The sequence below is a fragment of the Bombus bifarius genome, unplaced genomic scaffold, assembly GCF_011952205.1.
Source record: "Bombus bifarius isolate JDL3187 unplaced genomic scaffold, Bbif_JDL3187 scf7180000008232, whole genome shotgun sequence".
NCBI classification, from domain to species: domain Eukaryota; kingdom Metazoa; phylum Arthropoda; class Insecta; order Hymenoptera; family Apidae; genus Bombus; species Bombus bifarius.
Genome location: NW_022884527.1, coordinates 717,338 through 740,876, shown reverse-complemented (window position 1 = coordinate 740,876; position 23,539 = coordinate 717,338). Strand labels below are relative to the sequence as shown.

At 44.0% G+C, this 23,539-nt stretch overlaps 2 protein-coding genes across 6 annotated transcripts; both read left to right on the top strand.

Annotated features, from left to right (window-relative positions):
- The first annotated feature begins 366 nt into the window (after positions 1-366).
- On the top strand, positions 367-23,499 carry LOC117211313 (FERM, ARHGEF and pleckstrin domain-containing protein 1). Of its 5 annotated transcripts, XR_004488246.1 has the most exons (13): positions 367-521; positions 1,441-1,717; positions 2,434-2,538; positions 2,617-2,839; positions 2,925-3,048; positions 3,120-3,207; positions 3,281-3,436; positions 3,527-3,687; positions 3,791-3,865; positions 5,257-5,399; positions 6,047-6,271; positions 20,294-20,503; positions 20,577-20,716. XR_004488246.1 is itself a non-coding variant. In XM_033455041.1 (12 exons), the coding sequence occupies exons 2-12, from the start codon at positions 1,532-1,534 to the stop codon at positions 20,726-20,728; spliced, it is 1,638 nt and encodes a 545-aa protein (XP_033310932.1). In that variant the 5' UTR covers positions 367-521; positions 1,441-1,531; the 3' UTR covers positions 20,729-23,499. The 5 variants fall into 5 exon arrangements, 4 of the variants coding, with proteins under 4 accessions (XP_033310932.1, XP_033310933.1, XP_033310934.1 ...); XM_033455041.1 differs by lacking the exon at positions 20,294-20,503 and having other exon boundaries at positions 20,577-23,499; XM_033455042.1 differs by having other exon boundaries at positions 20,294-20,719.
- LOC117211309 lies at positions 6,278-18,132 on the top strand. Its single transcript, XM_033455028.1, has one exon. It carries the CDS (start codon positions 6,325-6,327, stop codon positions 15,127-15,129), a length of 8,805 nt encoding a protein of 2,934 aa, XP_033310919.1. The 5' UTR covers positions 6,278-6,324; the 3' UTR covers positions 15,130-18,132.
- Positions 23,500-23,539: the final 40 nt, after the last annotated feature.

Genomic DNA, 23,539 nt, shown 5'->3' with positions numbered 1-23,539 from the left:
AAAGCTCGACCTTCTTTATTGTTTTTGAAAATTATATAACTCTTTAGTAACATCATGTTTATAAAGTAAAAAAATATTTTTTTATAGCCTTTTTTAAGCAGATACAAACTTTTCCGTAGAACCGTACAATTAAATAGGTTATTGTAGCACGAAATTCAATAGGTTTTTGTCTATGCTAGTGTGCAACCAAATAGGGCAGATCCCTAACTTTAAGTTTAAATATATAGGTTCTTATATATGCTAAAATGCAACCAAACAGGGTAGATCCCTACTTTTATAGGTTCTTGTATATGTTAACTTTCGTTTCCTTCAGCACTTGGTCGCGTGGTGCAGCACTAGTCCGGGAACAACCAGCAGCATAAGCGTGAGCACTCTCATTTCCTCTCTGTTAATATTAGGAGTATCGCGAAGACGATTCTACATACAACGGGAGTGCCGGTGCATGAGTGTTTAGTGATCAATGAACTCAGCGTTGCTGTATATTGGGGCGTGCTGCCACGGGTCTTATTAAGCCGGCAGACGTATGTATGAGAGAATCCAACATTTTCTGTTTCTTCATAATGTAGTTTGATTGATTCTTTCCCTTTAAAGATCCTAGGCCCCGCCTTTTCTCTTCGTATCACTTCTCGTATATTTAAGATGCATCACTATGGATCTTTTATTTCTGATTTCTTAAGACAATTTAAATTGATTTATCTATTTATTTCAATTGGAAATTCATGTCTCATAGAAGAAATTTAATAGCGGAGTACGGTCGACAAAACTATAGTTCAGAATATCGGTATCTATTTGAATGTTAAGATCATTAATTGATCGACAAATCAACACTTTCAACCCTTTTAACTACAGCCAATCTCTTAACGTATTCCATTAGCACTGTTCGATTAGTAGTATAATCGGTATAATCATAGTCTTGACGTAACATCGTAACATCGTAACTTCTCGGTGAGATACTTCTAGAGTGGATTGTTGAATAATAAGTCAATAACACTTACATTTAGCACACATCATCTTTGTAAGTTATGTAAACAAACGTTAGTAATTTTTTTGAAATTATACAGCATAAGTAGGATCGACCGATCGCTTTTTGTATAAATCATAATATTTGACTTTTGATATTTGTGGGTACACTTTTCTCGTTTTCATATCGTTACATCTTTCGCACTTTCTCAAAAATTTTAGACGATCCGATGTAATCTGTATAAGATTTCACGATACTGCGTAGATACAGGATTACTTTGAGATCGAGAGGATAGAGAAAAACTTCGTGTATCTTTTTCGTGGAAATGTTTCTTGCTTAATCATCTGTACTGCATGTTGTCAATGTTAATGTAATATTTACTCGAAAGATATATTATATTTAACTCAATCTGTTTTTTGCTAGAAACAGTAAGTAAATATACTTCTGTTTAAGTAAATATATTTAATGTCTTGTTACAGATGACAATGTAATAGTGAATTATAAATCAAATTTTCCATAAGGAAATAAATTATAGATGGTCATTCTACAGTTTACAGTAGATGACTGAAAATGAATGATATAGAAAGCATAAGCATGAAAGGCAGTGGAGGATCTAAGATGCCTCATAGTCATTCGACTCCAGCAGGTGTGGATGGAGGTAGTAGAACCCCTCCTACAACACCTAGAAAAGCTGGTAAAATGCTTGCTGTTCGTGTGCAGATGTTGGATGATACGATTACAATGTTTCAAGTTCAGGTAATTTTTATAATAGTTTCATGAAATGGTTCTGTTCATTGGCGAGGTAGTTACAAATGTAAGACACAAAATATTAAAAGTGACATGCTTTCATTTCAAGTTTACACTGAGCCAAATATATCATAACTGCTTCTATAATTGATGCAAAATATCTTTAAATATTAACGTATATGAAATAAATATTAAAAATTGTATTAGATTGATTTTATAATGAGAAGTAAGTCAATTATATATCTTTAGTCACATGTTCAACTAATCAGTATTTTAATGTAATTACTAAACTAATTTAATATAAAATCACTGTATGAGATATATGCCATAATGTCTAAGAATAGAAAGGAGTTCTTTTTTAGTTTGATGTATTTTTTATTTATAGAACTATAACAATGTTTTCTATTTTTAAATATTTTTATAAATTATTGTTTGTCATTGTATTTATTTGATAACAAAAAATCATTTATTTTATGCTATCTACGCATGTAATACTTCTAAATGAATAATTGGAGCAGATAATTGGTGATACTATATTGCATGGAGTAAATGTATTGATGTATTGATTATTCATAAAATATATATGGTGCATCTAAAGCATATTTTCAGTTGTCTTGGAGGGTAATTTAAAGTGTGATAACTTTATTTTGAAATATCTGACATTGGAAATTTTTTACGATCAAAGTAATTAGGCTTGTACTATTTTAAGTTTATTTAAATTTTAGGCAAAAGCTTTAGGCAGAGTGTTATTTGATCAAGTTTGCAAACAGCTACATCTTTTGGAAGCTGATTATTTTGGTTTGGAGTACCAGGAACCTAATGGAACGAAAGTAAGAAGCTAATAAATATGTGTTGTTGAATAATTTGTATATACAATTTTGATATTTACCAACAGTATTTATTTGCAGTATTGGTTAGATTTAGAGAAGCCGGTTTGTAGACAAGTTGGACTATCACTAATAGATCCCATATTAAGATTTTGCGTTAAATTTTATACACCTGATCCAGCACAATTAGAAGAAGAGTTTACAAGATATCTATTTTGTCTTCAAATTAAACGGGATTTAGCCCAAGGTCTATTACAATGCAATGATAATACGGCAGCTTTGATGGCGAGTTATATTGTGCAGGGTAATAATAATTCATTTTAAAATTATATAAATGAAAACGAATTAAAAAGTAGAATAGTTTTACGACAAATGATTAATTATTTTAGCCGAGTGTGGAGATTATGTGATAGAGGATTATCCAGATCATACGTATTTGTCAACTTATAAATTTGTGCCTCATCAAGATCAAGAACTAGAGCGTCGCATTATGGAAAATCATAAAAAACACGCGTAAGATAATTAACTTTGTTCAAATATGTATAAAGTTTCAATGTCCTGAAAATGTTACGTTTTGTAAACAGAGGCCAATCACCGGCAGAAGCAGATCTCAATCTGCTGGAAACAGCGCGTCGCTGTGAATTGTATGGGATGAAAATGCATCCAGCTAAAGTAAGTATCGCAAGATATGACTTATGCTATGCTTGAGTATATAATCGTTGTTGCATTTCATTTGTTATCGAAGGATCACGAGGGTGTACCGTTGAATCTGGCTGTGGCACATATGGGGATAGTAGTCTTTCAAAATTTCACCAAAATAAATACATTCAGTTGGGCTAAAATCAGGAAAATCAGCTTTAAAAGGAAACGATTTTTAATTAAACTTCATCCAGAGGGTTACGTAAGTGTATTATGTTCCGTTCAAATAATGTCGAAACGAATCCTTGAAGAACTGGGTTTGAAAATTAACTATTTCGCGCAACGTTTGTAGGGTTATTACAAAGATACTGTGGAATTCTTTTTCGAAGGACGCAACGAATGTAAAAATTTTTGGAAAAAATGCGTAGAGAATCATGGATTTTTCCGTTGTTCGGTGGTCAAACGAGTAGTACGACAAAAAACACGAGTTCTCAGTCGTGGCTCGTCATTTAGGTATGCGCGTTTGCGCTAAAAACATTCCATATTATGTTATGCGTATAAAACGTATAAGGTATGTAAGCCGATTTAATGAAATTTCTTGATATTGCGTTATTAGGTACAGCGGGAAAACTCAGAAGCAAATCGTGGAATTTGTTCGGGACAATTACGTGAAGAGGCAAACGTTTCAAAGGTAAGTTGGATTAGCACCGCGAAATGTCGTTCTATGATTGAATCAATTCTTGGATACACTAGTAATGTGTAGCTAGTGCATGCGTATCGTTATGTACTGTCCCCTTTTAATGCTGGTTTTATACCATTGAGATATATTTTAATTAACGAGCGCACTAATCTTGCGTGGGTAAGACGGGAGGTGGCACGGTCTTGCTTTTGCCGGGACATTAATTGGTATTTATCATGTCTATCGTTGTTCCAATTTTAAGTAGAACGAAGTGTTTACTCTATTCGTTTTGTACTTTCGTGTGTCAGTGTTGCCTGTTCGGACAGGGGTGGCGGGGAGTCAGGCTCACCATCAGGCACGATAACCCGAATGATCAATGTACCCTATTTTTGATAGTGTGGTCACTAATTCTCGTCGTTGTAACACCTAATGATACACACTGCAAAGTTACCATACTTCACTGTCCCGATCGAATCTTTACCAATCAGATATTTCTCCATCGTAGTAGCCTACTCTACAATAGAGCATAGAGATTACGTACTTCCTTTATAATAATTTCATCCTTGTACATACAGTTAACAGGTATACATAATTTTTTATCACGCAATATCGATGTACAGTCAGATAACATTACTAAATAATGCGCTATTAGAGCGAAAAGCATCGTGTTTCACCGATAGATTCATCGCCGTTTGTGTGCACATTTTTATCGAATATCTCCGTGTGTGCGATAATTGAGCATGCGAAGATAACGAGTACTCGTGCGCAGATCCTTTACGCGTAGCATTAACAATAGTTTGCGTGCAAAAATATAACTAGTTTACAAAATCATTGAATTTTGAATGTAAAACTGTAAGCACAGGATGTAGGAAAATTATTAAATGCAATGAGAGCAAATGTTTAGGTGATAATGGAGGGGATTTTTAACGATGATATGGTATCTTGTGTATAAAGGATAGTTTTCATACGATTGCTTGTTAACATTGCTATTATTACCATTATTTGATTCGTATATTTTCTGTTTAACTTAATGTACTATTTTATCGTTTTGAGGGCATACTTGATTATTTGAATATTGTTGTTTTACCGCGATCGTGATATTGGTTGCGATATAAGGGTAGTAAACATCGCGAACGCGAGTGACACGCAACTTTTTCTTCCATACAAATACATATGTATTAAAGGAACGTTTATGAGAGAGAGAGACAAAGAGATTTAAGAAGGAAAGGAGACCCTTGAAACGATAATGGTTAACCGAGTAAGCGTAACGAGAAAGCTACTATTTTACAAGAGATGATAGGAAGGTGGAAAAAAAAAATGCGAAAAATATTAGTTAGTTCTGGACAGGCTTGGCATTTGGTAGCCTAAGTCTGATGCTGAACTTGACTCTCTCTTGCTCGCAGGTCCAATTCGTTCCGGCAGACTAGCGGTGGTAGGGCATTGCAGGGCTTGGAGGGGGGAGGCTATCGTGGGGCCACTCCAAGCAGCTCCCTTATGGGCAGCTCCAGCATCTCTGCCCACCCCCTCCTGCCCCTCGGCGATCCTGGTATGTACCATGACCGACACCAACCTCCACGAGAAACGCTTTCTTTTTCATACCCCCGCTCTTTGCCTCTGTTTCGTTTCTTTTGTTTTTTCTTTTCTTTTTAAAAGATCAGTTTCTCTCGATCGTCTTCTCGTTTTTCCTTTCGTTTTCATTTACTGTGTTACCGTTTATTCTTCGTTCGTCCCCTAGCATTATTTTATTTTTGACATAAGTTCTGTTGAAGTATCGTACATAAAGTATCGTAAAAGTAGAGAGTAGTAAAGTTAGCGTATTGCAAATAGAACGCTTTTAAAAATGATTATCTGGAGTTTATTATCTGAGGCTTGTTTACGTTGTTCCGTCAAGAGAATGCAAACGCGGAAAAAGGCTATAAGGGAAGGTATACTCGTAAGAATATCGAATGTATCGATTCGCCGGGAAGAAGGTCTTGGAGCAATCGAGCGAAAGCCGATGAGTTCAAAGATCCTTCGGAATTGCAAAAGGCAAATCGAACGGGAAAACAAGAAAAAATGAGATAACAGAAGGGTGGGCAGAGGGAAAATAGTGGGAATTATGGAGGGAGAAGGAACGCAAGGAAACAGGGTTCGCGAGCGGGGGTAGGTGTACAATACCGAAAATGTAAAAGCTAAAGAAGGGAATAATTTCAGCCCTGGAAACCCCAGCTCTGTCTCTATCATGCGGCTCGATGACACTGGATTCTCCGACGACTGTGACGAGTGTCTCGATGGGAGGGACGATTCACCGTCGCGAAGACACAGCTACGTCGTTTCGGACACTTACCTCCATCGACGTCCATTCCCCGGCCACTCCCAGCCAGGTCCCAGTACCGCGGCAGATGCTTGCTGCCAGCCAGCAACGGATTTCATCAGCAGGTCGTATCAGCCCCTCTAACAGCAGTCCTCCTGAATTTCCCCCACCGCGACCTATGCCTAGACATCCCTGGCAGCGATCGGCCAGTTGCCGCGAGTTGTACGCTTCTAGCTTCGAGGATTCAGGGAAAGCGCGATCGAAGGACGACAAACCTTCCGATGATCCTATATTGGAACCTTTCCGTTTGCCCTCCCAGGGAGAGCTAGACAATCCCGTGACGCGGTACGATGAAAGTAATCGATCGTACAGCGCGGCTAGCTCGAAGTTACCCTCTCTCGATCACGACTCGGTACCCGAGCGTGTCTATAGTAGCTCCTACCCGGGAACTTCGTCGCTCTCCACTGAATCTGGCCACGAGGAATCTGGTCCTGCGGGTGATCTCTCTCACGACGATCTTTCGCACGATTCCTACGAACTTTTGGAACGCGAGCACGAATTTGAATATCCGGAATCGTATTCGAGTCCGCGGGACGACGACGACGAGAACGAGCCAATGTCCGATAGGAGCGACGAAGGAATCGAGCACGAGATGTTCCAAATGGATTCCGAGACCGATTCCTTCGTGAAACACCGATCGATCAAATCCACGGATAGACAACAATTCAAATCTGTGCTCGCGGACCTCAAGAACGCTAGAACAAAGTCTATCGATCGGTACTCAGCCGTGACCGCGAAACCAGACAGTGACTATATCACCGTTGAGTCTCGAATACAACGATCTAGCACTCAAATCGAACGAAAATTCGAGACACGACACGCTAATTCGATAGAGCAACAACAGCAACAACAACAATCTAAACATTCTCTTCCGCATCAGGACTCTGGGAGAAAAGATCCTGTCGTGTTGCAAGTGCAAAAACAAAAAATGTCTGTGTTGAACGAGTTGAAAAACTTGAAGCCAAAGTATAAGATCACTCACGTAGATTCGGAGATTTTACGGGATGAGGGTATTATGCGTCCAAAATCTCGGATAGATGATGATTTGAGTCCAGTAGATTCGACCAATAGAACGATCATAGATCAAAGAGCTAGGACAGTCAGAGCACGCAGTATTGCCAGTTTGGAAGACCATATATCACGCGCATACGTAGAAACGGGTAGTTTAGGTCGGGGTTACAAAGGTGCTGGTGCAGGTAGTGTTAGTAGCGGTGGTGGTGGTGGTGACAGTGGTGGTAGGGATCGAAAATCGAATCGCGAAAGCGAGACGAAGCTCGAGAAAACGTTGACAAAGTTGCAAGACAAAGAGAGGAGAAGCGTGGACCGAGAAGAGAAAAAACGTGTCGAAAGGGATTATTCCAGGGAGTATTCGAGTAAGAAGGCAGAAAGAAGCGAGTTGAGAGAACGTCGATCGGTCGAGCGATTGGATTCGCGAGATCGAAAATCGGACATGCACGGTCGTCGTAGCGTTGATCGAATAGACGCAAGAGAATTACGAAGAAGCATCGAGAGGCTGGACGTTCGAGAGAGAAGTTACGAACGGTTGGATTCGAAGGAGAAGTCCTTCCGTCATGGTGATCCTTACGCGTTACGCGGGAAGAGCGTCGAGCGATTAGATTGTCAGGAACTTCGAGGTAGCACGGAGTATCTAAACAGAAGTCCGAAAGAAAAGACGGGTCATCGGTATTCGGAATCGAGGGAACGTCGAGAGAGAAGCGTGGAACGGTTAGATTCAAAGGAGAAGAGGAGAAGTCCGGGAAGTCGAAGTAATACGGTCGATTACAACCAGAGGCATACGTTGGAACGTTTTGATTCTGGAAACAAAAGCCCGCTCGAACGACTCAGTGCTGGCAGGGAACATCGTGGAAAAAGCGTCGAGAGATTGGACTCGCAGGAGAAGCCGACATTTGATTTCGATCCCGTTACGATCGAAAGATTGAAGTCTTTGGAGAGGTGCAACAACGTTTCGAAAGACAAAGGATACGATAGAAAAGCGGAGCGAAAGAGCTTCGAAAAGTTGGATTCGCGCGAACGAAGGCACCCAGATCGACTAGATTCGCGCGAGCGAAAGCAATTGGATAGGTTTGACTCGAGAGCAGGAGGAGGGGGAGGGGGAGGAGGAGGAAGAAGTTTCGAGTGCATCGAACAGGTCTACGATTGGAGGAGAAACAGCATAGAGAGGATCGAGTACAAGGAATCGAGGAAAAGTAAGGGACGAACAGAAAGGGGCAAGTCCGAGGAGAAACCGCGTGAAAGGGACGACTGGAGAAGCTTGGAGAAAGCGCGAAAGGACGAGGAGAAGCGCGAGCGAGAACGACAAGCGAGGCTCTCGATAGAGTCGAGGACGGACACGGTGATCGGTGTGCCGATGGAAATGGAAAATTTTAAATCGAAGACCATGTTTACGGAGTACGAACCGAAGATCGTGGGAGGTGTGGTGCTGGGTTTCGACGACACGATACCGGGTCATACACCGGTCGAACGTACCAAGAGCGATCCGAATCCGGCACGGCAGAGGTTAGGCTCGAACAGTAAACGGCACATACTGATGCATCAGAAATCCATCGACTTAACGCCAGCTGATTCGGGAGACGAAGATCCGTTCTCGGACAGTGCGGCTATGCAAAAGGCGAACATCGAAATACCTTACATGTTGCACAAACGACACGTCATGAATGGTACCGCATCTGACGAGAAGTCCGAGTCGGATAGCGGCAAAACCATTTCGAAAAAGGCCGGTGCCGTTCGAGATCTTCCCAAGTTGCCTTTGAAAATGATCACGGACATTTCTTGTTTCGATCTGTCTAAGCTGTCCTCGATAGACAAGCCTAGTAGCAAGCTCTCGCCTGACAAGCCAAAGAGCGTTTCGATCACGCCCATGCGACCTAAATCGATACTCTCAAGCCCGTCCGATAAACCGAAAAGTATCTTGAGTCCTACGTCGAAGTTATCACCTACCGACGCGAAAAACGTAGTTTGCAGTTTCTCTCCAACGAATAGAAGTCCATCCAAGGCAGGTTCGAAGGCTCCGTCACCCGATAAACAGCCGTTCAGATCCGCGTCGTTCGATAAAAACCGAACGGAAATCGTGATCGAGGATCGAACGGGTATTAAATCGTCCAGTCTCGACAAGAAAACATCGAAATTATCACCGATCGAACCGAATGTCACCATATTATCGTCGATCGAGAAACGCTCGCCCAAGATGTCTCCCACAGATCCTAATGTAACAATAGTTTCTGTGATACAAAAAAGGAGGACATCACCCTCGGAGTCATCCAAGAGCTTCGCAAGCGCGCAACGGTCGCTCGATTCGAAGGTGAAGCCTTTGAATTTTGCCGACGTGGTTGGAATGGAAATGAAGATGAAACTCGAGCGTAAGGCCAAGTCCGAAATGGAAAAGGACAGTCTGAAAACGCCGGATGATAGCTTGGAGAAGCAAGACAGTATAGAAAAAATACCATTGCCGGAAATTCCTAAACCGGTTGCGACCGGGATAGAAGACGAAAGATTCGGCTCCGATAAGGTAGAAAAAGTTTCGCCCATAGACGACTCCTCCCGAAAAACGTTCGAAGGCGAAATCGTTGACGTAGATGGCAAGCAAATTAAAGATGAGAAACAAACTGAACAGTTGGAACCGCAGTCGCAGGAAAAGAAGTTGGAGCAAGTAATGGATGTGCAATTAGAACAAAAAGACAAGGAGAAGGTGAAGAGGGAAGAGAAGGAATCTTTACCTTCGGCTACTACCGTTGATGTAATCTCGGAGAAACCGAAAGTTCCGGAAAAACCAAAGACATTGGAGAAACCGAGCATACCGGAGAAAACGAAACGCATCTTGGAGAAGATAGAGTCAAAGTTTTCCGAAGCTAGAATCGCTAAACCGAAGATCATCGATACCGGATTCGACGATTTCGTGGAACCTGTCGCAGATCTGCCTTTGGACGAAGTGCCTGTGAAGCCCGCGTTAGAACTGGACAGCCTTAAAGTTCCTGAATTCGTTCCTTTCATGTCGAGGCCACACGGCGAACCTCTGCGCTCGAAATCGTTATCGCTAGCCGAAGAGAAAGCACCGATCGATACTTTGCTCTCGCCGGAAGTCGAGAACAAACACTTTGTTCCGGATGTGTCGCCGAAAAGGGCGAAGAGAGCGAAACCAGAGCCAAAGAAGGATTTCAAGAAACAATCCAAGTCGCTCGAGGGAGACAAGCCTCCTTTGAAGAAAGCGACCTCGAAGGAGTCCCGCGTAACCACGCCCAGCTCGAAGATCGACAAGTCCAAATTGAAGTTGGGAGAGATGCCTCAGGAAATCATCATAATCGACTCGACCGACGTGGCACCAGAGGTGAGCATCGTTCAGAAAGGTAGATCCAAGTCTATTACTCGGTTGCCCGAGAAGGCATATTCCGCGTCAAAGGAGGAGAAGGAGGAGAGCAAAGGTGGTACTCGAGCGAAATCCGCCTCGGTCGACGACGATTTGATCAAAGTTACCGCGGCATCCGGCGTGAAATCCGAAAAAACGAGACCAAAGTCGTTAGGTATTTCAAAGAGTCTGAGTAGCAGCGCCGAAAGAAAGGATTCCGCGGAGAAGATATCGCCAAAGAGAACGATCGTTGAACGGTCGAAAAGTGGCACCAAGTCCGAGACTAAATCGACGGAATTGAAATCGCCTACATCGATGAAAGAAATAGTGGTGTCGAAGTTGCAGCAGGAATCTAGAGCGTTGCGTGCGAAAATCGATTTGAAAGCGGAAACCGATATCGAGGAGCCGAGGGCCGATACCGATTTCGACGCACGAGAGCGCGAGACTATGGACGCGTCCAGACCTGTAGAAGATCGCGTCACGGAGAAAAAGAGCTCGTATCCACAGGATTTGACGCAATCGCCGGTAATATTGCGAAAGCTGGGACAAACGCCCGTTCTATTTGCCCGTGCGCGTCTCGGTCTATCGGAGGGAAGCGGAATCGGTGCATTGCAAAGGCAGGGCGCAACGCAGTCTCCGACCTCTCAAAGGCGAGCCAAGTCGTTGGACGCTCCGGTGATAGCGGTGCACAAACTTCCACCGGCGACCGCGTTTTCCAGCAAGGACGACACCGTCGACGTGTCGGAGAATCCTGACGAGGAAAAGGCTGACGAGGACGTGCCGACAGAGGCGGTTGTTCCATATGGCAGCGGTGCCGTCTCCACCACTGGCCCGCCAATGAAACCGCAATCCATTCAGATCGAGGCATCGCCCAACCACAGGTCCGACAGTACCGACCACACCACCATACCAGAGATCTTTACCGATTCCCTGTCTGTTACTGAAACTTCTGCGCAATATCTCGAATCGCCGTTGACAGAAAGCAACGAGATCATACCAAGCGCGGATTTAATTCCATACGAGAGAGACGTGCTGCGATTAGACTCGAACGGTAAAGATCAAAAGACGATGTTGGAATCGGTTAAGGTGGACGAGAAAACGAAATTTATCGATCAGAGTTCCGTGGAGTCTGGCACCGAACAGGAAGTGGTCGCGTTCGATAAAGCTGTTAGAGCGGAAAAAATCGATCTACTCAGCGTCTCAAAAACCATCGAGGGTTCTGTTCTGCGACCATGCGACCAAACAGCGACCGAAGCTGTGTCGCTGACGAAGGAGAAACTGTACGAACGTTCGATGATCGTCGACGAATCTACTGGAAAAATTGCCGAGGCCGAGATTTCCACGACAGTGTCAATCGAAATCGAGGACGAAGAAAGGCGGCAGGCAATCAAGCTCGCCAAGGATTCGAAGAAAGCGACGGAGAGGGACGATCTTCCCGACGTAACGGTGACTACCGTAACCGTTACGCGAGAAGACGCTGGACCGACCGCCTTTCTCAGATCGACGACAACGATCGACTTCGACGACGGACAAGACATGGTAAAGTCGCCGATTCAGATCTCTATCGAGGAGTGTTCCGACGATGACATCGGTGGTGATGCCGAGGAAGATGATGCAGAGGAGGACGAGGAGGAGATTGTCCATAGCGAAGACGAGCGGGAAGCGCAAGAGCAGGAAGGCGATGAGAATCGGCCGTTGGATTCCGCGGATACGAGCGAAGATACGCTCGACGCTTTAGATACCCAGGTTCACATGAGAGGTATCGACAGCGAATTGAGCTCACCGGATTATGGAGTCGACAAAATGGACGAGAAGACCCTAGTGGAAGTAGAGTTGACGCCTGAGTATTTAGAAATGAGAAGAGAGGACGAGGACGGTGAACTAGCCGAGGAACTGCCAAAAGACGAGGAGACCGTCGAAGAAATGATGAAAGAGTTACCTGAGGATGTTCCGAGTGCGAATCGTTTGACGATCGACAAGAAGCTTAGGTTGAGTAGCGAACGTTCGAGAAGCGAGGAAACCAGTACGTGGACGCCGGACCGCGAAGACCCGGAATCCAGCTCCTGCTCTATAGCTCGACCGCTGGGTATTGGCCAGATCCAGCCGATAGTGGATCGCCGGGAAATCGTCGCAATGATGAAAGACACGCGTGGGCCTGGTTCCTTGGAGGAGGAGAACAGTAGCGGCTCCCAATCGGGACTTAGACACGATTTGAATTCGACTTGGAAGTCCTTTCCCCTGGAAAGCTCTGGAAGTTCGAGCAACGACGAGGGTTGGACAGGTCAAGACGAGAACAATGCCGTTCAGTCTCAGTCCGAGGATAGCAACGGACAGAATGAGGACAGTTTTCAAGAGGATCTTGCCGATTTTCCTGGCAGTTTCATTTATCCGATAGGTCCGGATATTCTAACCAGTTGTGGCACGTTTGCGCTCACACGTACGTTATCTAGGATTTCCGAGAGATCCACTACATCGGAACAGGATAAAAGCGATTTGGAGGACTCGTTCAAGCCTAGTTCAAGGTCACCCAGTTTGGACGACGAGTCACTGATATCGAGCGACCATCAACTTTCTCTGTCTTCTGATCCACCATCCGGTACGCCTCTTCCCTCGATTTCCGATGATCGGCGCACATCGTCCGAATTGCCTGATATTCCTATAGACGTGGTAAGCGAGCAAGAGGAGGAGGCGAAATCGCCGAAATCGGGTGGGAAGCCGAAGCTGCAGGAACAAAGCTCGGAGGATTGGCCATCTCCGCCTAGTTCGCCTGTGTTCGATCCTCCTGTAGTCAGCCACGTCGAAACCTTTTATATGGAGATCAAGCCTGAGGAGGCGGTCAAGGTAACGGTAACCGACAGCACCGAAACACCGGGTCAAGTGGAACACGACAGCGATTCTAGCGATGAGAATCGAACACTGCACGACGATTTGCATTCCACGTTTTTCGAGGACGGTCACAGCTCGACCTCTGCAACCACCGTTGACGGTACTGTAAAGATAGCCGTTAAACCAAAGTCGAACTCTCACGTGACGGGTTCTTCGCACAGCGAAGACACCTCGATGGGATTGTCGATGTCGGAGTGGTCGAGTTCGAATAACACCGTGCGTCAATTTTGCCAATATTCTGGTACCAAATCCGACGACAACTCTCTGGCGGAACTCGGAGCCTCGATCTCGGACTGGTCGGGTAGCACGACCGTCATTCCTCAGCAGCACTACTCCTCATCGACGCCGGTCGAGAAAAGTCAAAGCGACACAACTACATCCGATAAAAGCGTGACTAGCATGAGGCCGAATTCCAAGTGCAGAACGGCCGATGGTCCTCCGCTTATTGGTCCATCCTCGCCACTGTTGCCGCCACCGCCGACTACGCCTCCACTAACACCGTCTCATTCCGTATCCGTATCCGTTTCCGTTTCCGTATCTGGGAACATGGATCGACGTTCGCCGTTCGACGAGCATCTGGCGATGGGCCTTCCGTTGGACGGCGAACGATCATCATCGATCGGTCGAACGATCAGGAACGAGCAGTCGAACGAAGCGAAAAGATTCATCGATAATCAATTCGATGATCATCGACTGGTGTCGCGTCACGGCGACGACGAACGGCAAGGTTCCGTACGATCGACGTATATCTCGCCACCTCGAATAACTCTTCAGAACGAGTTCGACGAGACTATCGACGACGAGTTTCGACTAATGTCGGACGATGGTGATGCGCCGCTTCCGATCCTCGAAGAGGAGGAAGAGCTCGACGACCAGGAGGTTGCGTCAGGGAGGCAACAGATGGGAGACGATCGTTTGTATGACAACGTTCCCGCTATGAAATATTCGGGCGGCGATCAAATCCGAATGGAAGTTGGTCGAGGGGACAACGCCGAGGATATGCACGAAAAATACGCAGATTTGGCGCTCGGTTCCAGACCGGCGGACGACGATTGGTCGTTCGAAGAGGAAAGAGAGGAGACCGTCATCCAGAAGGAAAAGGTCCGCAGCAGGTCAACTCCCAAATTCGAACGAGGTTTCTCCGAACCCATGGAAACTGGCAGGTATCATGAAACTAGATCGACCGAGCGACCCGTACTCGTTCCCATCAGAGCGAAGTCGACTCCGTATTATTCGACAACGAGTCTGAGCGGCGAGTCGACCACCTCTAGTCCTCCGATGCAGATCAGGACGCAGATTCGGACGAAAACGATGCCTTATTCGTCCAGCAAAAGTCCCCAGAGCGAGGGTGATACGTCTTCGAGCATGGACAGTCCCGTTCACACGCCTGTTCACGGTCAGATAGCTGTTCGTCGAAGACGACGGGAAAACTTAAAGAGGCGTCATCGAGTGGTGGTGGATTTCGAGGTGAAGGATGGTCAGATTATTTCGAGTACTGACTCAAGCTTCGACGTGGCTACTATTCCGCCACCCTTATTGGCCGAACGTTCGAGGCCCGATGTTGACGATGACGAGGATGACGATGACGACGACAATGACGACGATAACGATGGTGACGATGACGACGAGTACTCGGAGGCCAAGGAGATGCAGGAGAATCGACGGCAACAACGTTGACGCGACTAGCACTTCAAATCTTTTAACTCCTTTGTTGCAACGTCTTTTGACATTTTCAACGAGAATTGGATAATTTGTCCAGGATGAATACACGACAAGAGGCAACAAGGAGTAAATGAGATCGATGTCGATCCAATCGACATCAACGAGAGTGGAGATCAAAAGATATCGTGAAAAACAATCTAGTTTAATCTATCGCGCATAAGGATAATTAGTACGTTTGTTACACGTTTTAGAAATTCAATTTAATTTGATACGATATCGTCGTTATCGCGTGGGAGCTTTTTGATCCGTAAACAAACCTTTAACTCCATCGTACTTAACTTATTCTATCGTATATTTATACGTATACGGAACGAGCCGACGCGAAAATACGATTGGAACGAAGCTACACCTACTAACGATAATTAGTCTAGAAAATACGATATATGATAAGAAACGGTAGCGATCAAAGGTGATACGTATGAGATACGTTTCGAGATTAATTAGGGTCGTTGCTACGCGGTTACCGCGAACGTATGTACTATGAAGGTATGACGGATCTCCGACGGCAGAGAAAGGATTCTCGAGAGAAATGAGAGTTAAAACGCAATCGTAGAAACACGGAAAAATAGACAACGATGCTATTCCAATTTACGAAAACGACAATCATTGTTGAAGGTGAGATAGCATCGTTAAGAAAGCGGTAGGAAGGGTGAAATGGAAAAGGGAAAGGCGGAGGAATTGTCTCTTTTAGTTCGAGAATTGAATCCTCGATAAGCGGTCGTATTATTTGATCGTAGTTTAATTTATGTCTCGTTTAACGACGAAAGACAAGTTGCTCAACATAGGTACTTATACAAAATGTTTATCGCGTACTTTCGTTGATACACACGTACGTGCGTGTATTGTATGGAATTGCGATTCACGGTGCGAGTGGCTAAATCGGAACGCGTGAAATATCGCGATAGGTTTAACGAACCGTCGAAACGTTTGTCGTCGAAAGATCGAATGATCTGCAATCTTTCTTCCCTCAGTTTTGTCTCACGGTGTTACAACTCTCTACGGCTTGGAGTATGATCGACGACCGATCTACCAGTTATATTGCTAGACTCCGGGATCGTGAATAAATTTACGCGACTCGAGCAGATGCGGGACGCGTCTTCCGTTTAATTTTCTCGATAACGACGATCACGGTTCAGCACGTGATTTTTCAAGGTATCGATAATGGTAAATGGTAATGGTAACGGCCAAGGTCATCCGATGGTTACGGCATGTTAGGTCGTTGAATTTCCCTTGATGTCAATTATAAAGCTGCGCCGATGAAAGTATGACGTTGGATTTAAAAATATGGATGACCTTGATATCCGAAGAATCGCGTGGCCTCGGCGTTGTTTACCGTCGTGGGGTTTTATGGAAGATGTTTTTTCTGCATCCTTAAAGGGAGAACGATCGACCGCGTCGCGTCACGTCGAATTGCTTGGAACATGTCGTACGTGAAGGATCAAACCGAACTATTCAACTCGGAGAGACAAAGAAATTTGAATTGGTTGAAAGAAAAACTTCCATTGGCTTCAATTTACGTTCTTCCGACTAATACCAAGCTTTCTATCGTATGCTCTATTCAGACGCTAATTTTTGCACGATCAAGAGTAACGGAAAAGTGTATCGATATGAATTTCTATGGAATTTCGTAAGACAACGATCTGCAAAATAATGCAGCATGATATTCTCAATGGTTTTTGAGTCTGTTGGTAATAAGATAACTCGGTTAGGAAGCTCGATACTGTTCATACGAGGGACGCATAGTTGGTTAGGTCGAGGCTAAATTTGTAAAACGATCGATATTAATATAATGGACTACGAGAAAAAGCCGGGAGTAAATAACTATCCCGTTGCAGGTCGGGTTAACGCGGTACTAACGCGTAATTTTACGTCGAGCGTAAGGGCGTCAATGTAAAAATATCTTAGCACGTCGCGTCCCATGTTTGTTATGGAAATATCGTACGGAAGGTTCTATGCTCGAGAAACAACATCCAAACCGAATTTCTTCGTTTCGTTTGCTTTCTTTCAATGTTGATGTTTCGGTAGAATTTAGCTGCGATTTTGGTTTCTGATGGAGTTTAGAGACGTTCAAAAGCAATAATTTAACCTATTCGTAAGAGGTTGTTCGTTAGGAAGCGAACGTTAGATAGGGATTTATTGCACTGAAAATACGGATCGGAGAGTTTTTCTTCCTTGTTGTGCATAGACATACATAGACGTGTGTCGTTTCAACGATACGATTCCGTTAACCCTCTGACTGCCACGCGTAACATTCCAATCTTTACATATAGTCTGATTCGTCCCTCCGATTTTCTACGCGTAACGTTTTTGTTTTTCGTTATCGTAGATAGTTATAGATCGCACAGGTATATTCGAGAATCGTTTAATTTTTCATTTCGAAACGGCAATGTTCGAAGCAAAAGCACTTCATATCTTTTCTGTTTCGCGCACAACGATTCGATTGATCCGATCGACGATAGATGATCGACAAGACAAGAGGAGACATCCGTTTAACAGAGTTTGCAGATATTGGAGAAAGGGCGTGGCGGTCGGAGCGGAAAAGCTGAGCTTAGATAGCCTTGTGTCAGACCGGCTTGAACGGTCTGAACCGTTCTGTGATTTGTCGCGAATTAAAAACGCGAAAGAAGGGAGAATGTATATATAGTCGATGGTGCGTCTCGAAATCAATTCACGCCTTGTTTCTTCCAGACGGGTAGGGGTAGCTCGTTTGACACGAGACAGGAAATCAACGCGATCTCTAAAATAGTCTATCTTAAGCATGGACGATCGTTGATAATCACGTTGTCGTTGAATAATCGTTAATCACCACCGTGACCATTAATCGCCACTCCATTAGTCATTGTTACGGTATTATCGCTACACTTAATTGATTAAAAGGTTACTAGTTACTACATCGTAGAACGCAGTGAAGAAATATACAAAGAAACTAAGTACGTAACTACGTATCAAAAGATATAATAAAAGATACGAGATTAGAAAGTGAATGCCGAGTGCTGATCACGATGTCGAGGCTTAAGTTGCTTTCTACGAACGCGATGACGAGTCAACGAGAATCGTTCAATCGTGATAGATCGATGGCGAACTGGAAACGCATTTTTGAACGATGTTCGCCCGCGTACGTCCTTTCGTCGAGAATCTACGTTTTCGCTTGCGATTCCTCGAAGCTATACATAATATACGATTCGCGATAGCAAATCTTTTCGAACGCAACACCGCGTTTGTCGGCGAAACGATACTCGAGCGACCGGCAACATTCCCTTCGCATTCCTCAAGCGTCTGCACGTAAGGATAGCGATTCGGCTGACAACCAGGGAAACGTTGCACGAGAACGAGTCGCGAGGAGTTCGCGATACCGTATTGATTCTCAATTTGTTCCTTTGCATGCAAAACTATCGGCATATCTTCGTAATCGTCGCTCTTGAACGATCGACGCGGAATCTGTCGCGGATCCCACCGCGGTTATAATAGGGCCGTACTTCGGCTGCGCTATAATACTCACGAACGTTATCGTCCAGTAGGACAGAGATCACAGTAAAACAGTAAGTCAATCTCGATGGGAGCATGGAAATATTAAGACGATTAACTTATGCGTGCATAATGATGGGCACTAGATTCGCTTGTTGCTTGATACGATCAAGCGATCGTACCAGCCCGATTAGTTTTGTCTACAGTGTTTCAAGCATAATATCGACTGATCATTTTTCGTGCCCATCGTTAGTTACCTTTACGCGAACGCGTCGACGCTTTGACGGATATCCACCGTCCCTGGAATCGTCGCTTTCTTCTCGAGTTCCTCGATCATTCTGGATCGCGCTTTCTTTTCTTTCTTTCTTTCTTTCTCTCTTTCTTTCTGTCTGTCTGTCTATCTGTCTTCCTTTTCTTTTATACATTCTCGAGGAAAGTTGAAAGGTACGGTCCTGCCGATCGATTCCTCCAAGCGAAATCCCATCCTAGACAGAAGAAGAGTATCGTCGTATCCTCGATCTATCCGTACGAGTTCCTGTATCGGTTTAATCTTGACTTGTCCTCGTCTTGCATTTGTGCATCGTCAATCCTGTCCTGCCATCGATATTACTACACACGCACGCGTCTCTTCGAGCACTATTCTCTTTCTGTATTTCTACGTTTTTCAGTTTGTCTATGTCATCGTATCATTACCATTGTCATTATCGGCCTCGCCATACCACCTTTCATTCTTTCCATTTTACCAATGTTGTCACTCGACCATCTCTTCGTCCATCGTTCTCATCGCAGATATCATTTTTCAATTTCGTTTCCTTGGTTTTCCTTTTTCTTCTACTCCTTCTTTTGAACTCATTCTCCCTCATGGTTATAGTTATTTGGTACGCGTGCGTGTTACTCGATTACACAGCGCGTATGTGCCGCCTCGAGATCGTTGCGCTCGAAGTTTTCGAATCCGTGTGCAGACTGACAGTTAATGGAAACGGGATTGGAAACGGTGGATTTTTGGCTGTTTAGAAGCCGATCCTTCAAAATTCGTTCGTCGAAGAAAATATGAGACGACGAGCTACTCGATACCGAGTTGCCATTTATCTGCCAAATTTATCGCCAGTTTCCGCAACGAGCTTTTGCTTTCGCGCTTCGATGAAAAGAAGAATCCGTTGCCAATGCGTTCCCAGCACGCGGCCCCGCTGCTCGTATTTACGCCTTTTTTTCCCTTTTACAAGCGAGTCACGATCAATGAGAAAAAGATTTTTGCCAAGCAACCCACGAAAACCTCGAGCCCGACGAGATGTTCAAAGTTGATCGGTTTATATCAATATTAACAAACGACTGAACACTATTCGTTACGATAAATGATATACATGTTATGTGTAAGTATATACGCGTATATCAATAATACGTGTATATGTTTATATACAATATATATATTATATATAATATAATATATATACATATATATATGAATTTATATTTAATTATAGACATAAGACGTTAGTATGCAAAGGTCGTGATACCTGCAATAGGGATCAAGGTATTAGACATAAAATATATTTAGATAACTTGTACGGTCATGCGAATTTCCGTTGCAGTATAAATGTTTGATTTGTTTTTACACGTTTTGCATTGTTTATATCGATATTTCGTGATTTGTCAGGACACACGGGACACGACGTTTATTTGCTGCGAATCGAAATATGGAAGATGGTCGTTATTTAGTATTCTCGTTCGTATCATTCTTCGCGATCGAATGCAGAAATGATCGTCGGAGCCATATATGTGTGTTGCATAGAGAGGGGGGAAAAGGCGATGACGACGATGGAAAGGCAGGGGATTCCGAACAACGACCAACACGAATAGGTCGTCGGTATGGAATTGGTAGCGCGGGAGCACGGAGCGCATTCGCATTTTCGATGTACTCTACGTATGCTTTTCGACAGGTGGTGAATACAATCGTTGGAACTACGCGAACGGCTACGTGAACTCGCCGGCTTGGCACGTGCCACTTCGCATGGCACAGATTCGTAACGTAATGGTTCACGCAACGCCACGCACTCTCACCAATCGATTCATACCGGCATACCCACGTTGAGAACACTGCGGAACAAACAAAGAAGTACCATGCTACATCTCTGAGAAAATCGGAAGCTTCCTTAGCACGCTAGAGAGAAACAAAGTGAACCGGAGTGAAAGAAAATCGACGTCACGAGAGACGATCGGAAAGAAAGGGAGAAGATGTCTTCGTACTTTCATCTTCGGTGCTTCGTTCACATTCACGGTCACGTTTACGATTCTCGTACGATCACGTAGCTATGTTCCGGCGAAGGAGAGAGAAGATAGGAGACGCGTGTTCATCGGGTCTCGAGCTGTGGCACGATTTAAACACGGATCGATAGATCGTGTGGCTGCCACGGAGAAACCTAACGCCACCGAGTTACCGAGCATAAATTTGCCAAGAACATTACCGCCGTTCTTACTTGGAAAGCTCGGATGCAAAAACCGCGTTTCTCTTGGCACAGATCCGTTAGCTGCCGTCGCGTCGTCTCGGCCGATTTTGCTCTCTCGCTTATTGCTAGTCACCTCTATAACCTCGTTCCGTTACTCTCCGTTATAGCGCTCATTCTGTTCTTCGTCTCACATCGGCGCACCTTCTACTCCTCTCTTGCGTGTTGTTCATTCACTATCCGCAATATCATTCACGTATGCACTGCACCTTTAGAAGGTAGAACGATAGCTGATCGATTTGTCTCAAAATATCGGTGTCCGAGTATCGCTGGGCGGTTCTTTCGATTTGTAGCTTAACCGTTCAAAGTTCATCTGTTCACTTAACCGTTTCGCGATGTTTCATAGAGTTTCCCAAAGAAAACCTACGCTTTATACAGTTGCATAGAACTTGCCGATGTAAGTTCGAGCGTGTACAGTTTATTTCGATCATCCTTTGGTCTTCTTTCTTTTTCTCCTCTTTTCTTAAGATTTAACGAGTTTTGCGTAGCTGCAACCCTTCTGACATCCATCCCTCGGTCGATCTAGCTTTTAGTTCCCGTAAAATGCACCGAGATCTCTTGCCACGTAGCTATCACTTTAGTTCACCTCGCTAGTCTGTCATTCAAGTTGGTCTACCCTCCGTTATTGTGCGCAGAGATGTGAATTTTTGCGAGACGTCGACGCGCTTTTGACGGTTTCGCGAACGTTCTCGTGAATTCGAGCTTACAAATACGTGAGTTGCAGTAATAGCCGCGGTGTTAATCATGCGCTATCCCCGAAATGCAACAAGATCCCACGATCGAATCTGCTAAAGCGTCATTTAGTCGCGACGCACTGATTAAACTCACATCTCTAGTTGCAGTGTGGTACTTGATTTTGCAGCATCGTACACGTACATACACACTTGCGTTGAACGTGTGTCAACTATTTTCTACTATTTAGGAACCTTGTGAACCATTACGTAGCGAACCCTGTCACGATTCACCAACGGTTGTATCTTTGTCGCTTGCCACGATATCTTTCATAGTATTACCTACCGTTACCTATATCGAGTACCCTACAGAGGAAACATCCCTAACGAATCGGGCCACCCACGTCACATAACCAAGACACATCGAACGCACTCGTCTACACTCGTGTCACCCGGGATACTTCTCCATAAGTTTTGCAACGTATGTGTATGACACTGTATGATTGTACCTCCGATTCTACGTTTTCTCTTCGATCCTTCTTTCCATTTCCACTTTTCTCTAACCGTGACCTTCTTCCAGGTGTTCATGCTCGCTGTCTTTTTTCTATGTTGTTACGTGTTCAACGTATCCTCACGGTCACACGGTGTATCGCAACGAGACTAGATCCGTTTCCTTCGACCCTCTATCACCCGAGCATTCGCTTCTTATCGGCTGCTCGATCGAAGAAAACTACCGACTATGTACTTGTTTCGTTCTTTTCTGTTATCACTGCCTCGTCGCATTACGGTGTTGCGATCGAAGTATTACGATACTCTTTTAAATATTCATAATTATTCATAATACTTTTTGTCGATTAGTGCCAAATTTTGCGTAAACGCAGTTAAAACGATCGTATTTAGAATCGTATTTGTTGGGTAAACGGTACGTTTGATTTTTTCGCATAGACGGAAATCCTCGTCTTCCACGAAACGTTATCGTAGTCGACTTAATTAGATACTTTTTATAAACTTTTTATACGCGTTATACTTGGCGGATTCCAGAAAGGATGTAGAACAAAAACGTACCTTCGACGATCGATGAATTTCCGAAAAAACGCAATTATCGATTTCACACATTCACATATTTTCGATTCTTTCCCATTTTTACTTAAGAATAATCGTAGCTTTCGAGAAGCGGGTCAAACGAACGATCGATTTAAAAGATGATGAAGGAGGGAAAGCGAAGGTTACTTATATATCAAGAAAGATAACGCGTGTCCGTCGTGTCGGCGCTCCTCCAATTTGTAATTTGTACCTTTTTTCGATCGTTTATCAACATACCGTACTTGTTAGCTCTCTCTCTCTCTCTCTCTCTCTCTCTCTATACGTACACGCACAGATACGTGCAAGCGCGTGTGCGCATATACATACAACAAACAGACACACACATACACATACACATGCACACAAGGATACGGTCCGACAATACGCGGTGATTTTCCCCTGAAGAACTGAAATTCATGGTTCAAAGAAAAAGAGAAAGATGAGAGAGGTAGGTAGCCTTAAAAAGGTTTTAAGCGTTAAAAAGGGGAATCACGGCGTTCGAGGGAAGGGAAGATAACATTTCAAGCGTAGGAAATCTCTATTGTACATTGATTATTGATTATTGATACATTAATTATGATAATAATAAATTATATACAAAGTCACATAGCCAGAGGTTTTCTGTGATTCCGTTTTTTGTTTTCT